General features: G+C 47.0%; 1 protein-coding gene across 3 annotated transcripts; it reads left to right on the forward strand.

The window, feature by feature from the left end:
- The first annotated feature begins 1,801 nt into the window (after positions 1 to 1,801).
- On the forward strand, positions 1,802 to 19,023 carry LOC100282875 (histone-lysine N-methyltransferase, H3 lysine-36 and H4 lysine-20specific). Of its 3 annotated transcripts, none has more exons than NM_001412213.1 (12): positions 1,814 to 2,284; positions 2,396 to 2,481; positions 3,236 to 3,350; positions 3,827 to 3,929; positions 4,121 to 4,220; positions 12,850 to 12,928; positions 13,066 to 13,237; positions 13,321 to 13,401; positions 13,526 to 13,720; positions 14,483 to 14,534; positions 14,620 to 14,685; positions 18,646 to 19,023. In NM_001412213.1, exons 2-12 carry the CDS (start codon positions 2,434 to 2,436, stop codon positions 18,664 to 18,666), a joined length of 1,032 nt encoding a protein of 343 aa, NP_001399142.1. In that variant the 5' UTR covers positions 1,814 to 2,284; positions 2,396 to 2,433; the 3' UTR covers positions 18,667 to 19,023. The 3 variants fall into 3 exon arrangements, with proteins under 3 accessions (XP_008667996.1, NP_001399142.1, NP_001149253.1); NM_001155781.2 differs by having other exon boundaries at positions 13,538 to 13,720; XM_008669774.3 differs by having other exon boundaries at positions 1,802 to 2,481; positions 13,538 to 13,720; positions 18,646 to 18,986.
- Positions 19,024 to 19,750: the final 727 nt, after the last annotated feature.

The following is a 19,750-nucleotide window of genomic DNA, read 5'->3' on the forward strand; positions in this document are numbered from 1 at the left end:
GGTGTCAGGCGATCCTCGCATTGAATGCGCCTGCGATACGGTCGGTTGGTGAGGCGATTTGGCCAAGGTTGCTTCACAACGAAGCCTGCCCGAGCTGGGCTTCGGGTGAGTCGAGGGTGCGCCCACCGCCTGAGGAGGCCCTCGGGCGAGGCGTGAATTCGTCCGGGACTACTGTTCCCGCCCGTGGCCGGGCTCGGACGAGGCGAGATTGCGTCCCTTGGTAGACGAGGCCTTGACCTGAACCGCGCCCATCAGTCTTTGCGGTTTGTGTTGAGGGTGGTTACCATCCGTGTTTAGGAGTGTTGGGGGTACCCCTAATTATGGTACCCGACACCATTGTAGCACAACATGCTTGACACCGTGGCACGACCAAGACGCGCTCCATATATGGCTTTGCAACTATGATAAAACAATAGTAGTTAGACCTCTACTATGCAAAGCACATCATCCATAGAGATGTAGCTCTCTCATATCTTGTGCTATAAAAGTGAGGAGTAGAGCAATATAGAAAAAAGAGGGGGAAGGCATGTCAATCTCATGTTTGCTTCTTAGTCCACACTTTTTTTTTAGATTTTTGTATTTTGGGGCTTAGATGAGAACTCTCGTTAGAACTAAAGTAAAGAAAATCTACTTGATACTATAACTCATATAACATCTGAGCATATAAACTTTACCTTCACTTTCATTAATTCATTCACCACAAAAAGGAAGTATGCGTGCCTGTTGCCTTGTCAACATCTCAGGCCTAAGGCTATCTCCAGCAAACTCTTTATCATACTCCCTATCTCACTCCTTATTTCAAACTCCACTCTAAAAACAATATAATTTATAGTACAAAACAATATTTTGTATGACCGTTTACATGGCCTCCTGGAGATGACCTAAGTTCCTCACTTACACAACTCCATAAATTTCTCGGGTACCCCTAGTTCCTTGGTGTCGTACCGACGATATATATATAAAGCTGTAGATTTTTTTACTAAAACATATCGTATCACGTGTTCGATATTTTGATCTATTTATGCGGGCGTTAATACAATTGTTTTTTTTTCATTTTATATTTTTTATCCTATGATTTTAAAGGTTCAAGCAAACTTAATGTAAAAAAAGAAAAAAACATCGAGTAAAACAGCCAAAAAATAACGTGTCCAATTTTGAAGGTAAGAGAAGAGACATGTTCTAGAAAAAAACTGATTTTTGGGATAATTGACGAGGTAAAATGGATTTTTTTTCATCTCAACTAATGTAACCACAGACGCGTATGGGCCGTGTTATGGCTGCTGCATTAAAATTATCGGGCCATAGACTAATTTTTTTTTTCATTTTAGCTTTTTTTGGTTTTTTTCACAATTATGCTCTTTATAGTTTCATTTCAAAAAAATGAATTTTAACCTCGGTACCGTCATCATTAGCGCCAAGGTAACACATAGTGGCACCGACATAATTGACGCCAACTTTTCCTACGTGACAGCCGACGTGGCAAGTCCCAGGGGGTGGCGCCATAGATCTTGGCGCCGACCCCCCTGATAGCACCGGATCCTGCCGTCAAGGGGGGTTGGTGCCAAGATCTATGACGCCGACCCACTGGGACTTGCCACATCGGCTACCACGTAGGAAAAGTTGACACCAATGGTACTGACGTCGCTGTGCGTTACCTCGACGCCAATGATGATGTCGCCGAGGTTGGGGTCTATTTTTTGAAATGAAACTGCAAAGAAGATATTTGTGAAAAAAAACAAAAAAGGCTAAAATCCAAAAAAAGTTGGGCCCATAGACAGCTAACAAATTGGCGCAAAACCCCGCGGCCCCACGTGTCAGTGATGGCTAGACTTCTCACTCCCTCCCAGCTTCTTCGGACGCTTCGCTTGTCTAATCGCTGCAACTGCAGCTTGCTCGCTGACTTGCCGCCGGCGAGCCCCGCTCCGAGCATCTCCGCTGCTGCTTCTGCCGAATCCCAGAGCTCCTTCTCCCGCTTGCCCCCTTTCCCTCCTGTCACATTGATTCGATTTTCGTCGCCCATGGAGCTACAAATTAAGTGTAGGAACCAATTAAAAGCTTGCCAAAACTAGGGCGGCGGCATCAGCATTCAGCAATACCCTAGGCGGGCTCTCCTCGCCTCCACAGCTCCAGGAAGCCGACCCAGAGCAGCACAGCGCCGCCCATTCTGTCTCTCTCGGTCTCGGCAGCGTAGGCAGCGTCACCCTCCGCTTAAACCACCAGCACCAGCTGCTGGTGCGCCGCCCCGCCCGGCACCGCCGCTCCTCTACCTCTTCCTGGTGGATTGGTGAGAGGAAGCCCTAACTTGGCCTCTCTTGAATCAACTCGGCGGTGGCTTTGAGTCAGTAGGTGTTGTTTTGCGCTCTTATTCAAAACCCAAATCTGTCCCTCCTCTCAGATTATTGTGAGTTTATCCCTGCCCCAATCCATCTGTCCATGGTCCGCGTGGGCTTGTCTTCCGCGCCCGGGGTCAATCTGACAGAGGTGAGTGTGCTTGGAGTACATGCTGCTGACGCTCTTAACTTACCCACCGCTTGAATGTTCTTTGCTTCCTATGGAGAGTGCCCATATAGGATCGATGTTACTATCATTGCCTTGTCGATTTTTTTTGCTATTACAGTACTTATTTTATTAGGCTTCTTTGTCTCAGGCTCAGTTCTACTAAAGGTCTATTTGGAAGCACTCAGTTTTTAAGAAAAAAACAGACCAGTTTATGCTTTGGTTTCTAGAAACTGGATTCCCAGTTTCTAAGAAACCAAGAAGCTGGCCTTCCCAAGCTAAAACCAGCTTTTGCGCGGCAAATTACGTACTGTCCTTAGTTGGTTTAGTGGAAATTATAGTAATTGCCACTGCTCTCAGGCCTATGCATGTGATGCCTAAATGCCTGCACTACCTGATTTGAATGTTTCGTTATTATGTGAAAATTTTGAATTAAAAACGAGTTCAATCTATATTTAAAATTGGCATGAAAGAAAAATGAAGTGAATAATTGAATAAATTAATTTAAAAATAGAGTAAGGATAGACTTGTCTATGTGTATCGAAAAGCCTAGAAACTGGTTTCCAAGAAAATGGGTTCCAAACACGCACACCCAGTGTTTTCCCATAAACCAGTTTCTTGAAGCTGGGGATTGAAATCAGTTTCTTAGAAACTGTGGTGCTTCCAAACAGGTCCTAAGTTACTTATCTCCTGCTTGGAAATATCTCTCACTAGCCTATCTTTTACTTCTGTGCTGCAGCAAATCGATAATGTTTTTGACCAACTGATCAACAAGATAGAACATGCGGATTTTGATACGCGGCCTTTCTTGAAACAATTGAATGTGTTAGGCCGCTATGAACCAATCAAGCGGAGTATCCTTGCCAACTAGACTTTTGAATCTTCACTGTAATATAGGAGTATTGTTTTTCTCAAGATAATTTATTTGCACATTTGCCTCGTTTAATTCTTACTGTTCATCATCAAAATATCATATTCTGACACGTCCTTGTTCAACATATTCAAACTTTCTATTCTATGCCTCTTTTATCAGTCAAGTTAGTATTTCATCCAACATATCCTGTAACTTGACTACATTACATAGTCCTAGCCTGAAGTAGAAATCAGTGCAGGAACGAAACTAGCAATTCAATACTGTGACTACAACAGGGATATGTCTTAATGTTATATCATTTTTCTTTTTCTTATTGAGAGTCGAGTCAAATTGTTTTTCTAGCTTCTGAGTTCTGAGTGAAAAAAGAGAATCGAAATATTACTATACCTTGGTGAATTTGAATATGTGCCTTTTTATGGATATGTCCACATTTTTATTGCCTTTAATTCTACTAAGATGTATATTGCACTAAGAGACGCATTGAAGATTATGGCATTTCTTGTCACTGTAAGCCTTCTCCTGGTTCATCAGTTGTGTGTGGCAGAGACTGCCATTGTGGGTAAGTTTCCAAACTTGTAAGACACACTAGAGCATTGATACTGCTAATTCCGTAACCAGTTCTGTTTTCTATATTTATTTAGAAAAACTGGATGTGAAAAAACATATGAATCTGTTAGCTGTTGGATTATTACACCTGTGAGTTTTATCATTATTGAGATATTCTGACATGCTGAAACTTTGCTGATGCAGCATGCTTTTCTCTTGCTGTTCATCACAATGTGAATGTGATGACACATGCACCAATAAATCATTCCAGCACAGACCTCTTAAGAAAACCAAATTGATTAAGGTAAGATCGTTGCTGTGAGATTGATTCAAGTTTTCATAATTATTTAATTCAAAAGGGATGGTTAATGAGGGAGAAATGCTGTGAGCAGTCAATGCATTTGCTGGTGGTACAATGCAATAAATGTTATATTGATATTGCCTATCCTTAGATATTTACTGTCTTGGGCCTTCTATACAAAATCTCTATTTTCTGTGTTAAGTGGGATGCTCTATTTGCTAAAATGTGATTGTTGATTACTCTTATCTGTTAAAGGAATGGTAGCACAGTAAAACAAGATTAGAAAATGTTAGGAGAAGATAGCCCTAACTCTAATTAGGGTGGGACAGCTGTATTAATAGGTAGATAGTACATGGGCTAGGCCTAAGCCCATTACAACAGTGACACACATTAGTCTAACACCCCCGCAGTCGCAACCCTAGTCATTATAGATATTGAGACTGGGCCAAAACTCCGAGAACACTATGGATGGGAGGCCCTTAGTGAAGATGTCGACGAACTGGGAGATGATCGGGACGCGGAGGACGCAAACATCACCGACAGCGACATGCTCGCGGACAAAATGGAGGTCAATCTTCATGTGTTTCGTGCGCTGGTGTTGCACGAAATTGGTGGAGAGGTAGACCGCACTAACACTGTCACAAAGACGAGGGTGGCACGAGCGAGAGGACTATGAAGCTCCTAGAGTAGTCGACGGAGCTAGGATGCCTCGGGCACGCCATTGGCCACAACACGGTACTCGACCTCAGCGCTGTAGCAAGAGACAACGCGCTGCTGATTCGAGGACTAGGAGATGAGGTTGGCGCCCAAGAACACGACGTAGCCTGAGGTGGACTGGTGTGTGTTGGGCAATGGGTCGAGTCAACGTCGGTGTAGACGATTAGCTCAGAAGCCGGGGAGGACCTAAGAAGAAGGCCGTGGTTGATGGTGTCGCAGAGGTAGCGAATAATCCGCTTCACAACGGTGATGTGTGGCTCTCGTGGAGTGTGCATGTGAAGGCACACCTGTTGGACAACATAGGTGATGTTGGGCCAAATGAAGGTGGGATACTGGAGATCCCTAACGAGGCTCCGGTAGGCCATCATATCGCCAACCAGGGTGTTGCCGTCGTCGGAGACCTTAACCTGGGTGTCCACAGGCGTACAGCAAGGCTTGCAATCAGACATGTCAGCTCGCTCTAGAATGTCGATGGCATACTGGCGCTAGTGAAGGAAGAGACCTTATGGGCGGCGCTTCACGATGACCCCTAGGAAGTGGTGGAGAGGGTCCAAGTCCTTCATCGCGAACTCTCGCTGAAGGGAGGCGATCATGCGCTAGAGGAGGGCAGGACTAGGCGCTGTGAGCACAATGTCGTTGACGTAGAGCAAGAATTCGGTGTCGTCGCCGCGCTGAAGGATAAACAGGGATGTGTCCGACTTGGCCTTGACGAAGCCAAGAGAAACCAAGTAGGAGGCAAAGCGACTATCAGGCCCGCGACACCTGCTTGAGGCCAAACAAAAAGCAACTAAACTTGCACACCATACCCGGGTGAGTGAAGTCAACGAAAAAAGTGGGTTGGCTATAGTACACCGTCTCGGTCAGTGCCATGAAGAAAGGCATTTTTGACGTCCAGCTGGTGGACCACCCAGTCCACTCTAGGGCGCTGAGTGAAGCCCCAAAGGACCTAACGAGCCTTGTACCGATCCAAGGTACATCGGCCTTGAGCTTGTGCCGGAAGACCCACTTGCCGTTGACGACATTGGTGTCAGGGGGACATGGCACTAGGTCCCACGTGTGGTTGGCCTACAAGGCCTCATATTCCTCCTCTATAGCGCGACGCCAGTGGGGATCGGCGAGCGCACTACAGACTGAGGATGGTATTGGTGAAAGGGTGGGGGTTGTAAGCACCAGTCAGTCGATGGAACGGAGAACATTGACCGACCGCCGCGTGACCATTGGGTTGACGTAGCGAGGGTCGTGGTGGATGGCGATAGGGTGGTACATCGGCGACGTGTCACGCGAGGGGAATGGCTCATCGAGCCTCACATGTCGTTGGTAGACGCCTACGGGATCGACAAAGCGAGCCATAGGTGTCCAGAAGGGTAGGGTCGCACATGGCGCAGGTGGAGGTGACGGGGCCGCACATAGCGCGGTCGGAGGCAACGGGGCCACGCGTGGCGCAGATGGTGTCAGTGGGACCGAGGGTAAAGGAAGAGGAGGGACAACGACATGATCGAAATGCAGGAGGGTGTCGAGGTCGAGATACGGGGAGGAGCCAACAAGGGGGAAGGACGTCCTCGTCGAAGACCACGTGACGGGAGATGATGACGCGGTGGGTGAGAAGATCAAGGAATCGTTACCCCTTGTGATCAGAGGAGTACCTTAGGAAAAGACAACTTGTGGATTGGGGCACAAGTTTGTTGGGAGCAGTGGCGGAGGGGAGGCGTTAGGATAGCAGGCACAACCAAAGACGTGAAGATGCTCGTAGAAGGGGGTGGTGCCGAAGGGCGAAGAACGGAGTGGGATGGCGAACCGCCTTGGAGGGGAGATGATTAAGGAGGTAGGTAGCGGTGTTCAGCGCTTCCACCTAGTAGCTGGCGGGAAGAGAGGCCTCGAAGAGGTGGCAACACAACATGTTGGTGGTAGTGCGAATCATGTGCCGACCTAGCCGTTTTGAGGGGAGGTGTAGCGGCTGAGAGGCGTAGCTGAACTCCGTGAGAAAGGAAGGAACGTGAGGAGTGGTCGAACTTGCGACCGTTGTCGCACTTGAGAGCACGGTACGACTGAACTAGGTGGATACTCAAGCGAAGAAGTGCAAGGGAGTGGTGAAAGTGTTGGACTTCAAACACAATAGGAAAGTCCAAAGAAAATGAGAGAAATCATCCCGAATCAACAAGTAATATTTATACCCCGAAAGGCTCAAAATATGTGATGTCCATAGATCATAGTATACAAGATCAAAAGCATGAGCAACCTGGGAGGGGGAACTGGAGAAAGGAAGACGAGTATGACAACCTAATTAACAAGCATGACACAGACTATCAAAATGCCCCCTGCTACAAGAGATAACAAAGCTGCTAGACAACTTGGACATGACATCAGACCCATGATGTTCGAGACGACGATGTCTGGTGGTGGATGAAGTAGTGGCTGCCAAGGCATGTGTGGAGGACAAGGCAGTGGAGGATGTGGGCAGTCGGAGAGTGTACAATGGCCCCGAGCTATCACATCGGACGAGAAGGGTTCAAGTAGCTAGATCCTTCACAGATAAATCAAAGGGGTTAAACTCCAGAAAACAAGAAGAGTTGTCGGTGGTGAGTCGATGAACAGAAAGAAGATTTTGGATGATGTTGGGAGCAATAAGAACATTTTTGAGGTGGAACGGTCCCGGAAGAACCGAGTCACCTACTGAGGTAACCGCGAGGGTGGAGTCATTCCCCACAATGATAGAGGAGGGAAAAGATGGGTGAGGGGGATGGGAGAGATAACATGTCGGTGTCAGGACTGGTGTGGTAGGAGGCTCCGGAGGCCGCCACCCAATCTGGCGCGGTGGGTGGGGCTGTCAGCGGCATGGTGCTGAATGAGCCGACGAGGGATTGCTGATTCCAGCCGTCACCCCATGGGGACTAGAGATGGCAACGAGTACATACCCAAGGGGTATTGTCATCCTATACACGTGCCCGCAAATAAAACTCGACCTGCGGGGGTTAAGACTGCCCCCACGACATTATAACAAGAAGAAGACCTTTTCACGCAGGTCGAGATAACTCCCGAACCCCTGTCACACCCATACACAGCGGCACCGTAGCCCATGTGAGAACTATCGCGACCGGGACCGGGCCTTAGACCTATGCTTTGGCGTGGGACAAACGAGGGGATTTTTTTAACCACAGCCTAAAAATTCGCTCCGACGGGGAGTCAAACCCAGGACTTGAGGAGTGCTACTCCGACCACCTAACCAACTCGGCTAGAGGCCCTTTCGCGCTCGCAAATAAACCTCATGCCCACAGTCAGGTACAAAACTATGCTTGCCCGTGTGGGTAACAAGTACCCGTTGGTTGCTCGTGCACGACATTTCATAATAGATTCTTTATGACTAGACACATACAATTCTAATTATTCAATAGATTAAACTAGGAATAAGACAATAGATAAACAAATTTGTATGGCCACAATGCAAGTAAGTTGAAGTTCAAACTCCATAGTTCACAAGCATAACACAATCACAACTTCATTGCCTAATCATATCACTAGCAGGTCAAGATTTAAGAGGCACATAATATAGTTGAGCCGAGTATTTTTTATCCACGGGTTTGTGGGTTCGGGTAGCATAAGAACACACTCATACCCACAAGCCCGACAAGTACAACTTTGTTCCCATTAATAAACCTATGGGAAGCAAGTTAACCCATACCCATGCCCTAATAGAGTAAAAACCCATCAAGTTTCAGGTAAAAACCCGATGACCCCACCTGCGCCTGGATTCTTTGGAATCATCGGAATAGAATTGTCTTTGATGGATTATCCCCTAGTGTTTCCGTAGCTCTCTGTCAGGCAAGGGATGAACAACAGTTGTGGGAAATGGCAGGAGATAAGGGTCTCTCCTTTCTTGCCGCCACCAACAGTGTCCCCTAGCTGCTCGTTGTAGGGTTGTATTTGTTTTTTCTAGGATCATGGATTGTTTCCTTTTTCTTTGTTTTAAACCATCTTAGGAGGGTATTTGTGTACTGGGGTCTATTTTAGACCTTCTTTTCCTTCTACTTAATATAGTGATGCGCAGTTCTCTTGCGCTTTTGAGAAAAAAAGTTTCATGTAACGGGTGACCATTGCCATCTCTAACGGGGACCAAGTGGGCGAAGTCAGGGTCCTCAGGAGCCGAAGGAGAGGTGAAAGTGACAACTAATGCTGAAGAGAGGGCGCCTGAGGTGGAGCACCGTAGTGGGATGTGGTCAACATAGTCGTCAGTGAGGAACACGTCGAGGGAGCACCCTTGGCTGGGTCCAACAACATGGAGTTGGTCCTGGTCTATGGGTTGTAGAAGGACGTCCACGTGGGGAGGGCCACCACCTCCACGACCACCCTTGTGTGGTTGGCAACCGTCTTCGGAGCTCGGAGCTGGACGAGGAGCTCCGGGAGGAGTGGAGGCAGGAGGGTGCGAAGGAGTCCCCCGGCGACGGAGGACTAGTGGGCTGGTTGACGAAGGGTGCGAAGGAGTCCCACATGCATGGCATAGAGGGCTGTGGCGGAAGCGACGAACGTGACGTCCAGAGAACTCCTCGAGAAGTAGCTCATTCTGGACGTCGTGGAAGGCCAGCAGATCCACTTGTCGGTAACCACGTTGGTGCTCGGTGGACGCGGCACCAATTCCCAAGTGTGGTTGGCCAGCAGGGCCGCATATTCTTCCTCCATTGCGCAGTGCTAGTGGGGATCAGAGAAAGTGGCGCAAACAGAGGAGGGGGCCAGTGAGGGAGCAGGAGCAGCTTCGGCTGGGAGAACCAGCTGGTCGACGGGACAGAGAACTCTAGCCGAGTGGCGCGTCACCATCGAGTGGATGTGGTTGGGGTCACGGTGGATGTCAACTGGTTGGTGCACCGATGGCTCGACACAGGAACACGCCGACGAAGCGGGGGGGGGGGGGATCGCGACGGCGGTAAACACGGGCGGGGTCAGCGAAACATGTCGGGTGGGACACATACGATAGGGCCGCGCGTGGCGCAGGCGGAGTCTGCGGGGCCACGCGTGGTGCGGGCGAGGTCGACAGGGCCACAGGTGGGGTCGTCGGGGCCGCAGTGGTGCAGGTGACGTGGCCGTGGGTGGCGTGAAAGAGGGAAGTAGAAGAGGAACATCGACACAATTGACATCGAGGAGGGAATCAAGATCGGGGTGGGGTGGAGTCAGCAAGGGGAAAAACTTCCTTATCAAAGATAACATGACAAGAGATGATGATGCCTGGGTGAGGAGGTCAAGGCATCGGTACCCCTTGTGGTCAGGGGAGTAACCAAGGAAAATAGCGAGTGGAGCAGGAGGAGAGCTTATGAGGACAAGTAGCAGAGGTGTTGGGATAGTAGGCACAGCCAAGGACCCGAAGGTGGGTATAGGAGGGGGTTGTGCCATACAGAGCGAAGTGGGGGTGGGGGTAAATGGCCACCTTGGAGGGAATACAGTTGATGAGATGAGTAGCAGTGTTCAGGGCGTCTGCCCAATAGCGGGCAGGAAGAGACACTTGAAAAAGGAGGCATCAAATCATGTTAGTGGTGGTGCGGATAATGCGTTTGACCCGGTCGTTCTGAGGGGAAGTGTAGGGACACAAGAGTCGCAACTGAACGCCATGAGAGAGAAAGAATGAAATAAGGAATGAGAGACGGAGTTGTCGAACTGGAGGGCGCGAACCGGGCGACAGAACTGGGTGGAGACCCAAGTGAAGAAGTGCATGAGGGTGTGAAAGGTGTCAGACTTGAGCCGCAGAGGAAAAATCCAGAGAAAATGAGAGAAATCATCCAAGATGACTAGTAGTACCAGTAACCGGAGATGCTTGGGATAGGGGATGTCCAAAGGTCATAGTGGATGAGGTCGAACAGGTGAGTAGCTCGAGACATGGAAGAAGAGAAGGGTAAGCGAGTATGACACCCAAGTTGAAAGACATGGCAAAGTGAGGTGGCGTCGCCGCGAGGGCAAGGAATGACCGAGGTGTCCGAGAGTCGGGAGAGGACGTCGTGGTCGTTGCCAGGTTGACAGTGTCAAGTGGAGGCAGGGGCATATGGTTGGATAACATGGGCGGAGGAAGGTGGGGTGGGGAAGCGAATGGGGTATAGGGGACTGAAGCTGTCACATCGAGCAACCACAACACGAGTGGTAAGATCCCGTATGGTGAGCCCCTAGGGATCGAACTCCATAGAGCAGCAGTTGTCAGTGGTGAAGCGACAGAGAGAGAGAAGGTTCTAGATGATGTTGGGGGCAACAAAGATGTTGATGAGGTACAGAGGACCAGGAAGAACCGTGTCACCTAATGAGGTGACAGGCAGAGTCGACCTATTACCGACAATGATGGAGGATGGGAAGGTGAGGCTATGGGGATGGGGTAAAGCGATGACTCTGGGGTCGGGAGTGGTGTGGAACGAGGCACCAGACTTGGCACCCAGTCGATGGGAGGAGAGGGGGTAAACAACTACCGAGAGAGGGACTGGGGTCGGGAGCGGCGGACATGCTGATGGTGAACATGACTGGTGTAGCTCGATGCAGTCACGGAGAACATGGTTCATGACCAGATCAACGACCACGAGTGTGCCCCAGAGAAGCTGACCATCGTGAAGGGAGACACGCACACGGTAGGGAGGCACGGGAGCCGCGATGGAGATAGGGGTCCTCGGGAGCGAGAGGAGGGGCGGAGTCGGAGGCACTGAGGGCGGCGAGGCATCGTAGGATGGCGCCGACAAAAGAACTGGCTGAGGGGGACAAGGCGAAGGAGCCCCCGTAGACATGCTCGGCCACAAGAATGGGTGCCCGGTCCAGGGGTTAGAGAGCGACGACCAGGCTAGAGCGGCGAGACTGGACAGGGTAGTGAGGGACCACTCAGGGTCAGGGTGAGGTGCATGCGCCATGATGGACGATGCCACAGAGAAAAGGGGCAACAGGTTGGCGCAGAGGGTCAACAGATGCTCGATGGCGGCGCAGGGCACTGACGCGGCCGCAGTGGCAATGCTGGGGAAGGAGAAGGTGGCCGCGGTCGCCACAGACGGCTGCTGGAGGGACGCTCCGTCGAGGGGAGAGGACGCGACTGCTGTGGAAGAAGGCACACAAGCGGAGAGCGCAACAGCTACACCGCCGTCGATGAGGGGGTTTTGGGCGGCGAGGGAGAATGTGCTGGCGAGGGAGGTGGCGCAAGGAGCCGCGCGGAGTGTCGGCGTGGCACAAGTGACATCGCAGGGGGCAGGCGTGGGAGCAGAGGCCCCCGACGAGGTGGCCGGCAAGGGGAGGCGGGCCAGCGCGGGCGAGGCCACAACCATGGTGGGCGATGGCGGCCAAGGGAAGGAGTGGGCCACGTTGCCGCGTTGGAAGGGGCGGCGGCCGTGCTGGCGCGTTGAGGAAGAAGGGGAGCCGCACCCGTGGAGTGGAGAGCGTCGGCGAGTGGGGCGCCGACGATGGGGAGGGCCGTGCCTGGGAAGATGGCGCCCATGCCCTCTTTGCTGGAAGGAGAGGTGGGGGCGCCGGCACCGGGGAGGGTCGCGTTCGCCCCGGCGACGGTGAGCCGAAGGGCGGCGACGCTCGGGGGAGGCTCCAGGGGGGTGCCGCGGAAACCAGTGGGGGAGGGGAGAGAACGACCGCTGGCCATGGGGGATGGGTGGCCGGGAGGAGAGGGGCTGGTGGCCGGCGGCCAGAGGGAGGAGGCGCTTGTGGGAGGGAGGGATGAAAGAGATACCTAGCTAGATGCCATGTTGGATGTTGGAATATGTGAAACCCTAACCCTAATTTTGGGTTGGGAGTATATTATATAGAAGAGTTAGGTGGGCCAAGCCCATTACAATAGGGTTAATTAGGTAAAGGGAAACCCTAACCTAATCTTAAACAGGAGTCTAACAGTCTTCTTAATAGGACTAGTTGTTAATGAAAGATTTCACATTTTGTTGGTTCCTGAAACACAAATATTTAATTGCAGACAGAGAAATGTGGTCATGGATTGGTTGCTGAGGATGAAATAAAGAAAGGAGAATTTGTTATTGAGTATGTTGGAGAAGGTATGGTTTTGTTTAAATGTACTGTAAGCATGTAAATAAATTTCTTGGAGGCATATATATTATGATGTAGTCGGTAGTCCTTCCATTGGATGCTAAACAATCAAACTGACATCCACATGTCATGCAAATGCTTTTAGTTATTGATGACAGAACATGTGAGAATAGGCTATGGACAATGAAAAGGCTGCTTGACACTGACTTCTACCTTTGTGAGGTCAGTAGTAATATGGTCATTGATGCAACAAACAAGGGAAACCGGTCCCGATTCATAAACCATAGCTGTGAACCAAACACAGCGATGCAGAAATGGTTAGTTATACTCTGTATATGCTCTACTTCCATGATCTGCATTGATGAACATGATACATGACACTAGCGTCATGTTATTTTAGGACTGTTGATGGAGAGACCAGGGTTGGAATTTTTGCACTTCGTGACATAAAGATAGGGGAGGAGCTGACCTATGACTATAAGTATGTCAATCCCATTCCCCACATATCATCTTTGCAATCCTTATAACTTTTGTCAAAGTTGTTTCACCCATTTTGACCTTCAGTTTGTTGTATGTGGAACTGTTTGCTGTCTTTGATGTCTTAGCATAATGTACAGATTTGTCCAGTTTGGAGCAGCTCAAGTTTGTCATTGTGGGTCTTCGAACTGCAGAAAAATGCTAGGCACGACGAAGTATTCAGGAAGCTCACAGAATCATCATGCCAAGAAGAAAAAGCGGAAAACAAGTTGTGAGAATTGCATACAGCAGTTTCTTCGGCTGTGGCATCCACATAAAAAAATGTAGGCCTCGATAATCAAAATCTTTTTCACTCTGTTAGACTATCTTCAGCATCTTACCCATCCCCATACTCATGTTCAAACTACGCTCTGCGAAAGTGTAGAACAGTACCAAAACAGTGTTTTAGGTAAACTATGGGTAAACTGCTGGACACAGTCTTAGCCACACGCACGCACACACGTGCACACATATAGACCTTGTTTGTTTCAGTTATTTTTTGCTGATTTTGGCCACCGGAAGCTGTTACAGACTGCCAAACGTCCAATTTTTCAGTATGTTTCTATGAGAACCGTTTTGGTGAAAATCGTCCAAAACCAATGTAAAAATATAATTGGTCGAGTCATCGCGATAGAAGGAATCCATCACTCCTCGATCCTAAACCCTATGGATCCCTTCATCTTCCTCTGCACTTAGTCCCCACGATACTCAAATTCTCCCAACAGCCAGATTTCCCCACAGCTAGATTTTCAGAAAAGCCTGTCAGGAAAAAGCTGAACCAATCAGACCCATAGTTTTATGATTTTCAGCATTACCTCTCGACTTGATTAGTGTACTCATTGTTAATGTCAAAAGGGGACTAGCTTTGAGGACTTCTACGAATACATTTCACCTTCGGTGTTTGATTATTCATTGCCTTTGAGTGTATGCATATTCTTTTTGTCATGTTTCGCCTATCTGATTGAGGAACTTGATCGATGTCTTATTGTTGTGATATTTTTGTGTCTGTATTTTTTTTACCTTTTTTCCTAATATTATTCCTTCAGGTATGTTGGTTGTTGGATAATTGACTTCGATCAAGAAACTAAAATGCATACTGTAAGTTTTTTAACAGATTACTCTGTCACTCTATAAACTATATCATTTCTTATGAGTATTTTGTATTCTCTTTGTATAAATTTAGCTGAAGTTCAATGATCTCCATACTGAAAAGTTCAATTTGAAGGAAGAAGAATGGCACTTCTTAGAGGTATGACAGTAGTTTATTTCTTTTGGTTTCCATCCGGAAAGGTTACCATGGCATTGCTAGCTCAGGCTTTGGCTTTTGTTGTTAATGTTAGGTGCGGTCATTGGTCAACATTTTTGTTGTTGATTCGAATATATCTTTTTAGAGCATCTTTCATGATTTTAGTAGTTTTACATCTCTGAGTTACTTCCAAGGTCAGTACTCAGTAGAGAACATGCTCAGACTTTGCTGCATAGCATTATAATAGAGCATTCATGGATAGGCTGACCTTGTGGTTTGTTTGTTGCATCATGTGCCCTCCTATTCATGGTACTAGGTACAAACCTCTGATCATACTAATGTGGATGCTGATACCATCAATTGGACTGGGATCATGACTGATCGCTGGTTTAGGGGTCTAGAAAGATTAAATGGCAGGTTTAGGATAAGGACTTCTTGTAAGGATTTGATGAGTGTATATCAGTGTTTTCATATCGTCCGATTGACTGATTGTTCTAGCTAGGCGATCAGCCGATTAGTCGCGATTAGGCGACGATTAGGACGATTAGTCGATCTAGCAGCTTTTCACCTGCAATCTCAGCAGGATTTATCTTTTTTGGATGCCGCTTTCACTGCTGAATAAGTCTGGACAACAATCAAGGAATTACCTATGGATAAGGCTCCCAGTCCAGATGGCTTCACCGGGAGGTTCTACAAAACATGTTGGGAAATTATCAGCAGTGATGTCCTTGCAACATTGAATGCAATATATGGTGGACATGTCTTTAAATTTAGGCTGCTTAACTCTGCATTTGTTTCTTTGCTGCCCAAAAAGGTTGATGCAATCTCAGTAAAGGATTTCCGGCCAATAAGTCTCATCCATAGCTTTGCAAAATTGGTAACCAAGATTCTTGCTAATCATTTAGCACCTCTAATGCCAAGCTTAATCTCCAATTATCAGAGCGCTTTTGTGAGAGGGAGATGCATCCATGATAGCTTCATACTTGTGCAGTAACTTGCCCGGGCCCTGCATCGAAGCAAAGAGCCACACATTCTCTTAAAACTGGATATCTCTAAGGCTTTTGACACAATCTCTTGGCCTTTCCTACTGGAAATATTGCAGTACTTGGGGTTTGGTCGGCGATTCTGCAACCTCATATGCCAAATTTTATCCACGGGAAGTATTCAAGTTTTAGTGAATGGTTTTCCTGGGTGTTCCATTACTCACCTTCGTGGCCTCCGGCAAGGGGATTCTCTCTCCCCCTACTTTTCATCTTGGTTATGGATGTCCTTAGCTCTCTAATCCAAATGGCTGCTAGGAGCAATCTGTTGCAGCCCTTAGCTGGACAGCAGCATTGGCCACAGATATCTTTGTATGCAGATGATGTGGTCATCTTCTTGAGACCCAATCATGATGATCTATGTGTGGTAAGGGATCTGCTGCAGTGTTTTGGGCAAGTATCAGGTCTGAAAACTAATTTGGTAAAAAGTTCAGCCATCCCCATCCAATGTTCTGATGAAGATATTGAGAGGGCTTCTGATATCCTTTCGTGTTCTATTGGAAGCTTTCCTTGCACATACCTGGGAATCCCCCTATCCATTCATAAGGCTTCCAAGGCTGATTTAACACCGTTAATTGATAAGGTTGCAAACAAGTTGCCAGGATGGAAGGCCCCTCTTAAACAAGGCTGGGAGGTTAGTAATTGTTAAATCTGTAATTTCAGCAACTCCCATCCACCTAATGCTTGCTCTAGATCTGCCCAAATGGTTCTTTAAGGCCATTGATAAGATGAGAAGGGGTTTTCTTTGGAAAGGGCAGGAGCAAGCCAATGGAGGTAATTGCCTAGTTTCATGGGCTAAGGTTCAAAGACCTTACATGTACGGTGGTCTGGGGGTTCATGATTTGAAGAAAATGAGTTGGGCTCTGCGCATTCGCTGGGCTTGGTCTCTGAAGGCTGACCCTTCAAAACCATGGGCCCTGTTCGCATCCCCAAACAGGCCCAATCATTTTTTAGATGGCTGTCACAGTTAATGTTGGCAATGGAGAAGGGACCCAATTCTGGACAGACAGGTGGTTACATGGTAAGAATGTGGCTGATATAGCCCCAAACGTATTACTTGCAGTTCCCAAGAGAATAATTGCAAGGCATACAGTGAATCAGGCATTTTTCAATAGAAAATGGGTTTCAGATATTAAGGGAGCACTAACAGTTCAGGTTTTGGTAGATTATCTCAGAATTTGGGAACTGGTTGAGGGTATAGTTTTGCATCCTGAGGTGTCAGATCATTTCTCTTGGAAACTTTCTTCTTCTGGACAGTATAATAGTAAGTCAGCATACAGCTCTATGTTTATTGGATCTATCAAGTTCTTGCCATGGACGCGGATTTGGAAGACTAGGGCCCCCTCAAATATCAAGTTCTTCATCTGGTTGGCTATTCATAATCGCTGCTGGACTTCAGACCGCTTAGCCAAACGTGGGATTCCACACCAACCTACTTGCCTTCTTTGTTATCAAGATACGGATTCTATCGCCCACTTGTTTGTTTCATGTGTGTTCGCTAGGGAGGTCTGGATATAAGTTATGATGTCCTCAATTACCTCAGTAAATATGAACTTAAATTCAACTTTTACGTGGAGAAACCAAAAAGACAAATCTCTCCATATAAAAGTTAAATTTATTTGAGTTCATATTTCCTGAGGTGATTGAGGACATCATAACTTATGTTAGAAAAATATATTAAAATTTTAGCATTATTTCATATTTAGTTTTATACCATTAAATCTGTTATATTATCTGATCTTCAACCTATCAAAATAATTTTAAAAAATCATAATATATTTCTCTAGGATAAGTTATGACATTAGCTACTAATAAATAAATTTTGAACTGAAAACTTAGTCTGTACATAAAAAATAAAAAATACAAATGTTGTTAAGGGGTAAATTGGACCAACTCAAACATACGGAGGCGTAATTTGAACGAAAAAATAGTTTATGAGGTTATATGAACATCGTCCATAGGTGAGGAGAGTAATTTAGACTTTTTCCATACAAAATTAACGTATGTTTCAAAAATCATTGTTGTTTGATTTTGCAAAACAACACACAAGCCATGTTGCCAAAGGATTTTCATAATGGCTTTGACTTTCCCAGAAAAGCTGCTCGCACGGAGAAGCTAGAGCCTAGCTAGAGCCAAGGTTATTTTTGCAAAAGCTAAATCGCTGTCAAAGAGGCTATAATATCGAAAGTTTGCATTGTTAGACCCTGTAGGTTCTAAGGTGTCAAATGAATAGGAGGATGATGCTCACTGAACAAGATTTTAACTTCAAACCATTTCACTCAATTATTCTATTGTGCTGTACCATGCATTATTATTCTCTCTCTTTTTTTTTCTTTCTTTTCTGTTCTTTTGTGAGATTACTAGACACTGTTTCCAAAGGCATAAGCATGGTAGAGTTGTAGCTTATACATGTTTCTGCAATTACTGTTACTATAATCGTTGCTTGTGCTCTAGTCAAGTACACGCTTAAGATTTTGATTTTACGAAGCATTCAGTTAGTGGAAATTAAGGGCATGAATGCTGGTGCTTAAATGCCTTGGACTAGGAAGGGACTTGACCCTCTATTTCGTCCCAACAGTTATCTACGTCTTCCTTGAAATCCTTCCCTACTGTTGCTTCCTATCCTAAACTTTCAACCAAGTCCATAGTGCAACTGATTCAGCTAACAGACAATTTTACTTCTCTTGGGATTGCTTGTGCTCTCTGTGCCCTTTTCTTCCCAGAAGACTAGATAAACGTAAAATTATAAGTTCTTTTTTTTTTGTTCTTCAGTGCCCGTGGAAAATGCACGGGGAATTTATCTGCTACTACGCTGATTCTTATCCTTGTACTGCTGCTGATGATTTTGTCAAACCAAGGCTAGCTGTGACCATTTCTTTTCAGTTGCATATCTAGAAGCTAACTTGGCATTGTATAATTACAGGTCGATTTTGATGAAGATTGATCATTGAAGGTAACTGCAAGAGTTGGCTGCCATGGTTTGTGACAGGGTTGCCATGGTTTGCTGCACCGCCGGCCTACTAGTTGGGGGTTCATTTGCGATGGCAGCATAGACAGACGGACGGCCATTTTTCTTCCATTTTGGAGTAATAGTCCAAGCCTGAACTGTGACATTCGTGCATGCTTATACGTGAAAGTGTACCTGAGAGCAGATTATACGTGAAAGTGTATCAGCGTTGCATATGCATGGACGGTTGGGTCCCCCAGCGTTTTTTTTGGTGCTGCGGCGATGCTTGCTGCCTCGACAAACAAGCATGTTTCAAGCGCCTGCAGCTCATGTGGTGGCCTACAACCGCAACCCCCCTTCCGTTACCATCTTCCTTCTACTACAGTACAGTACTGTTTCCAACAACACATCACCAACCAATACTACACTACACAACTACGGCACAGAAAATAAAAGCGGAGGAAGCTAGCTTTAGCAGCTTTGCGTCGCTCTAAAATTCACAAAGCTAAAGATCTAACGATCGACGGGTCCCTGTGTCTGTGTGTGTATACGTACACAACAGCATGGAGAACTTGTCGGCCTTTTGAACTGTCTTCTCATCTCTCTCTGGATTGGTGCATATGCATGGCACGCTTTGCTACCTTTGGAGTTTGGACCCCATGCATGCTCTTTGATTGATGGATGCACCGTGGCTTTCCAAACCCAATGATTTAGGCTGCATGCATGCATGCTGCTAGTCTATCTACTAACCTACTTTTCTATCCATCTCAGTTTGTACTTAACACGTTTAGAGCATCTCCAAGAGCTCTCCATAAAACGACTCCTCAAAATCAGTTTTAAGGGACATCTAAATAATAAGTGGGGGTAAATTTTAATCCTTTCTCTAACAGATCCCTTAAAGCAGCAGTTTGTTTCTGGGGAGCCCAAAAAACCCCTCATTTGTAGCTACAAATGAGGGAGTTTTAAGGGCTATGAAAAAGTTGGGGGCGCTTTAGAGGAACTGTTGGAGACATGTTTTTGTGTTTTTCCCCAAAAAATAGATTTAGGGGAGACTTCTGGGGAGCTTTTGAAGATGCTCTTA

This window comes from Zea mays, chromosome 2 (assembly GCF_902167145.1).
Source record: "Zea mays cultivar B73 chromosome 2, Zm-B73-REFERENCE-NAM-5.0, whole genome shotgun sequence".
Taxonomy (NCBI): Eukaryota; Viridiplantae; Streptophyta; class Magnoliopsida; order Poales; family Poaceae; genus Zea; species Zea mays.

Bases quoted from the DNA above. Each gene is read 5' to 3' on its own strand.
- LOC100282875 (NM_001412213.1), top strand. From the start codon at position 2,434: ATGGTCCGCGTGGGCTTGTCTTCCGCGCCCGGGGTCAATCTGACAGAG. The intron at 3,930-4,120 runs GTAAGTTTCCAA...TTGCTGATGCAG, and splicing joins GGCAGAGACTGCCATTGTGG to CATGCTTTTCTCTTGCTGTT. The intron at 13,402-13,525 runs GTATGTCAATCC...TTGATGTCTTAG, and splicing joins GAGCTGACCTATGACTATAA to CATAATGTACAGATTTGTCC.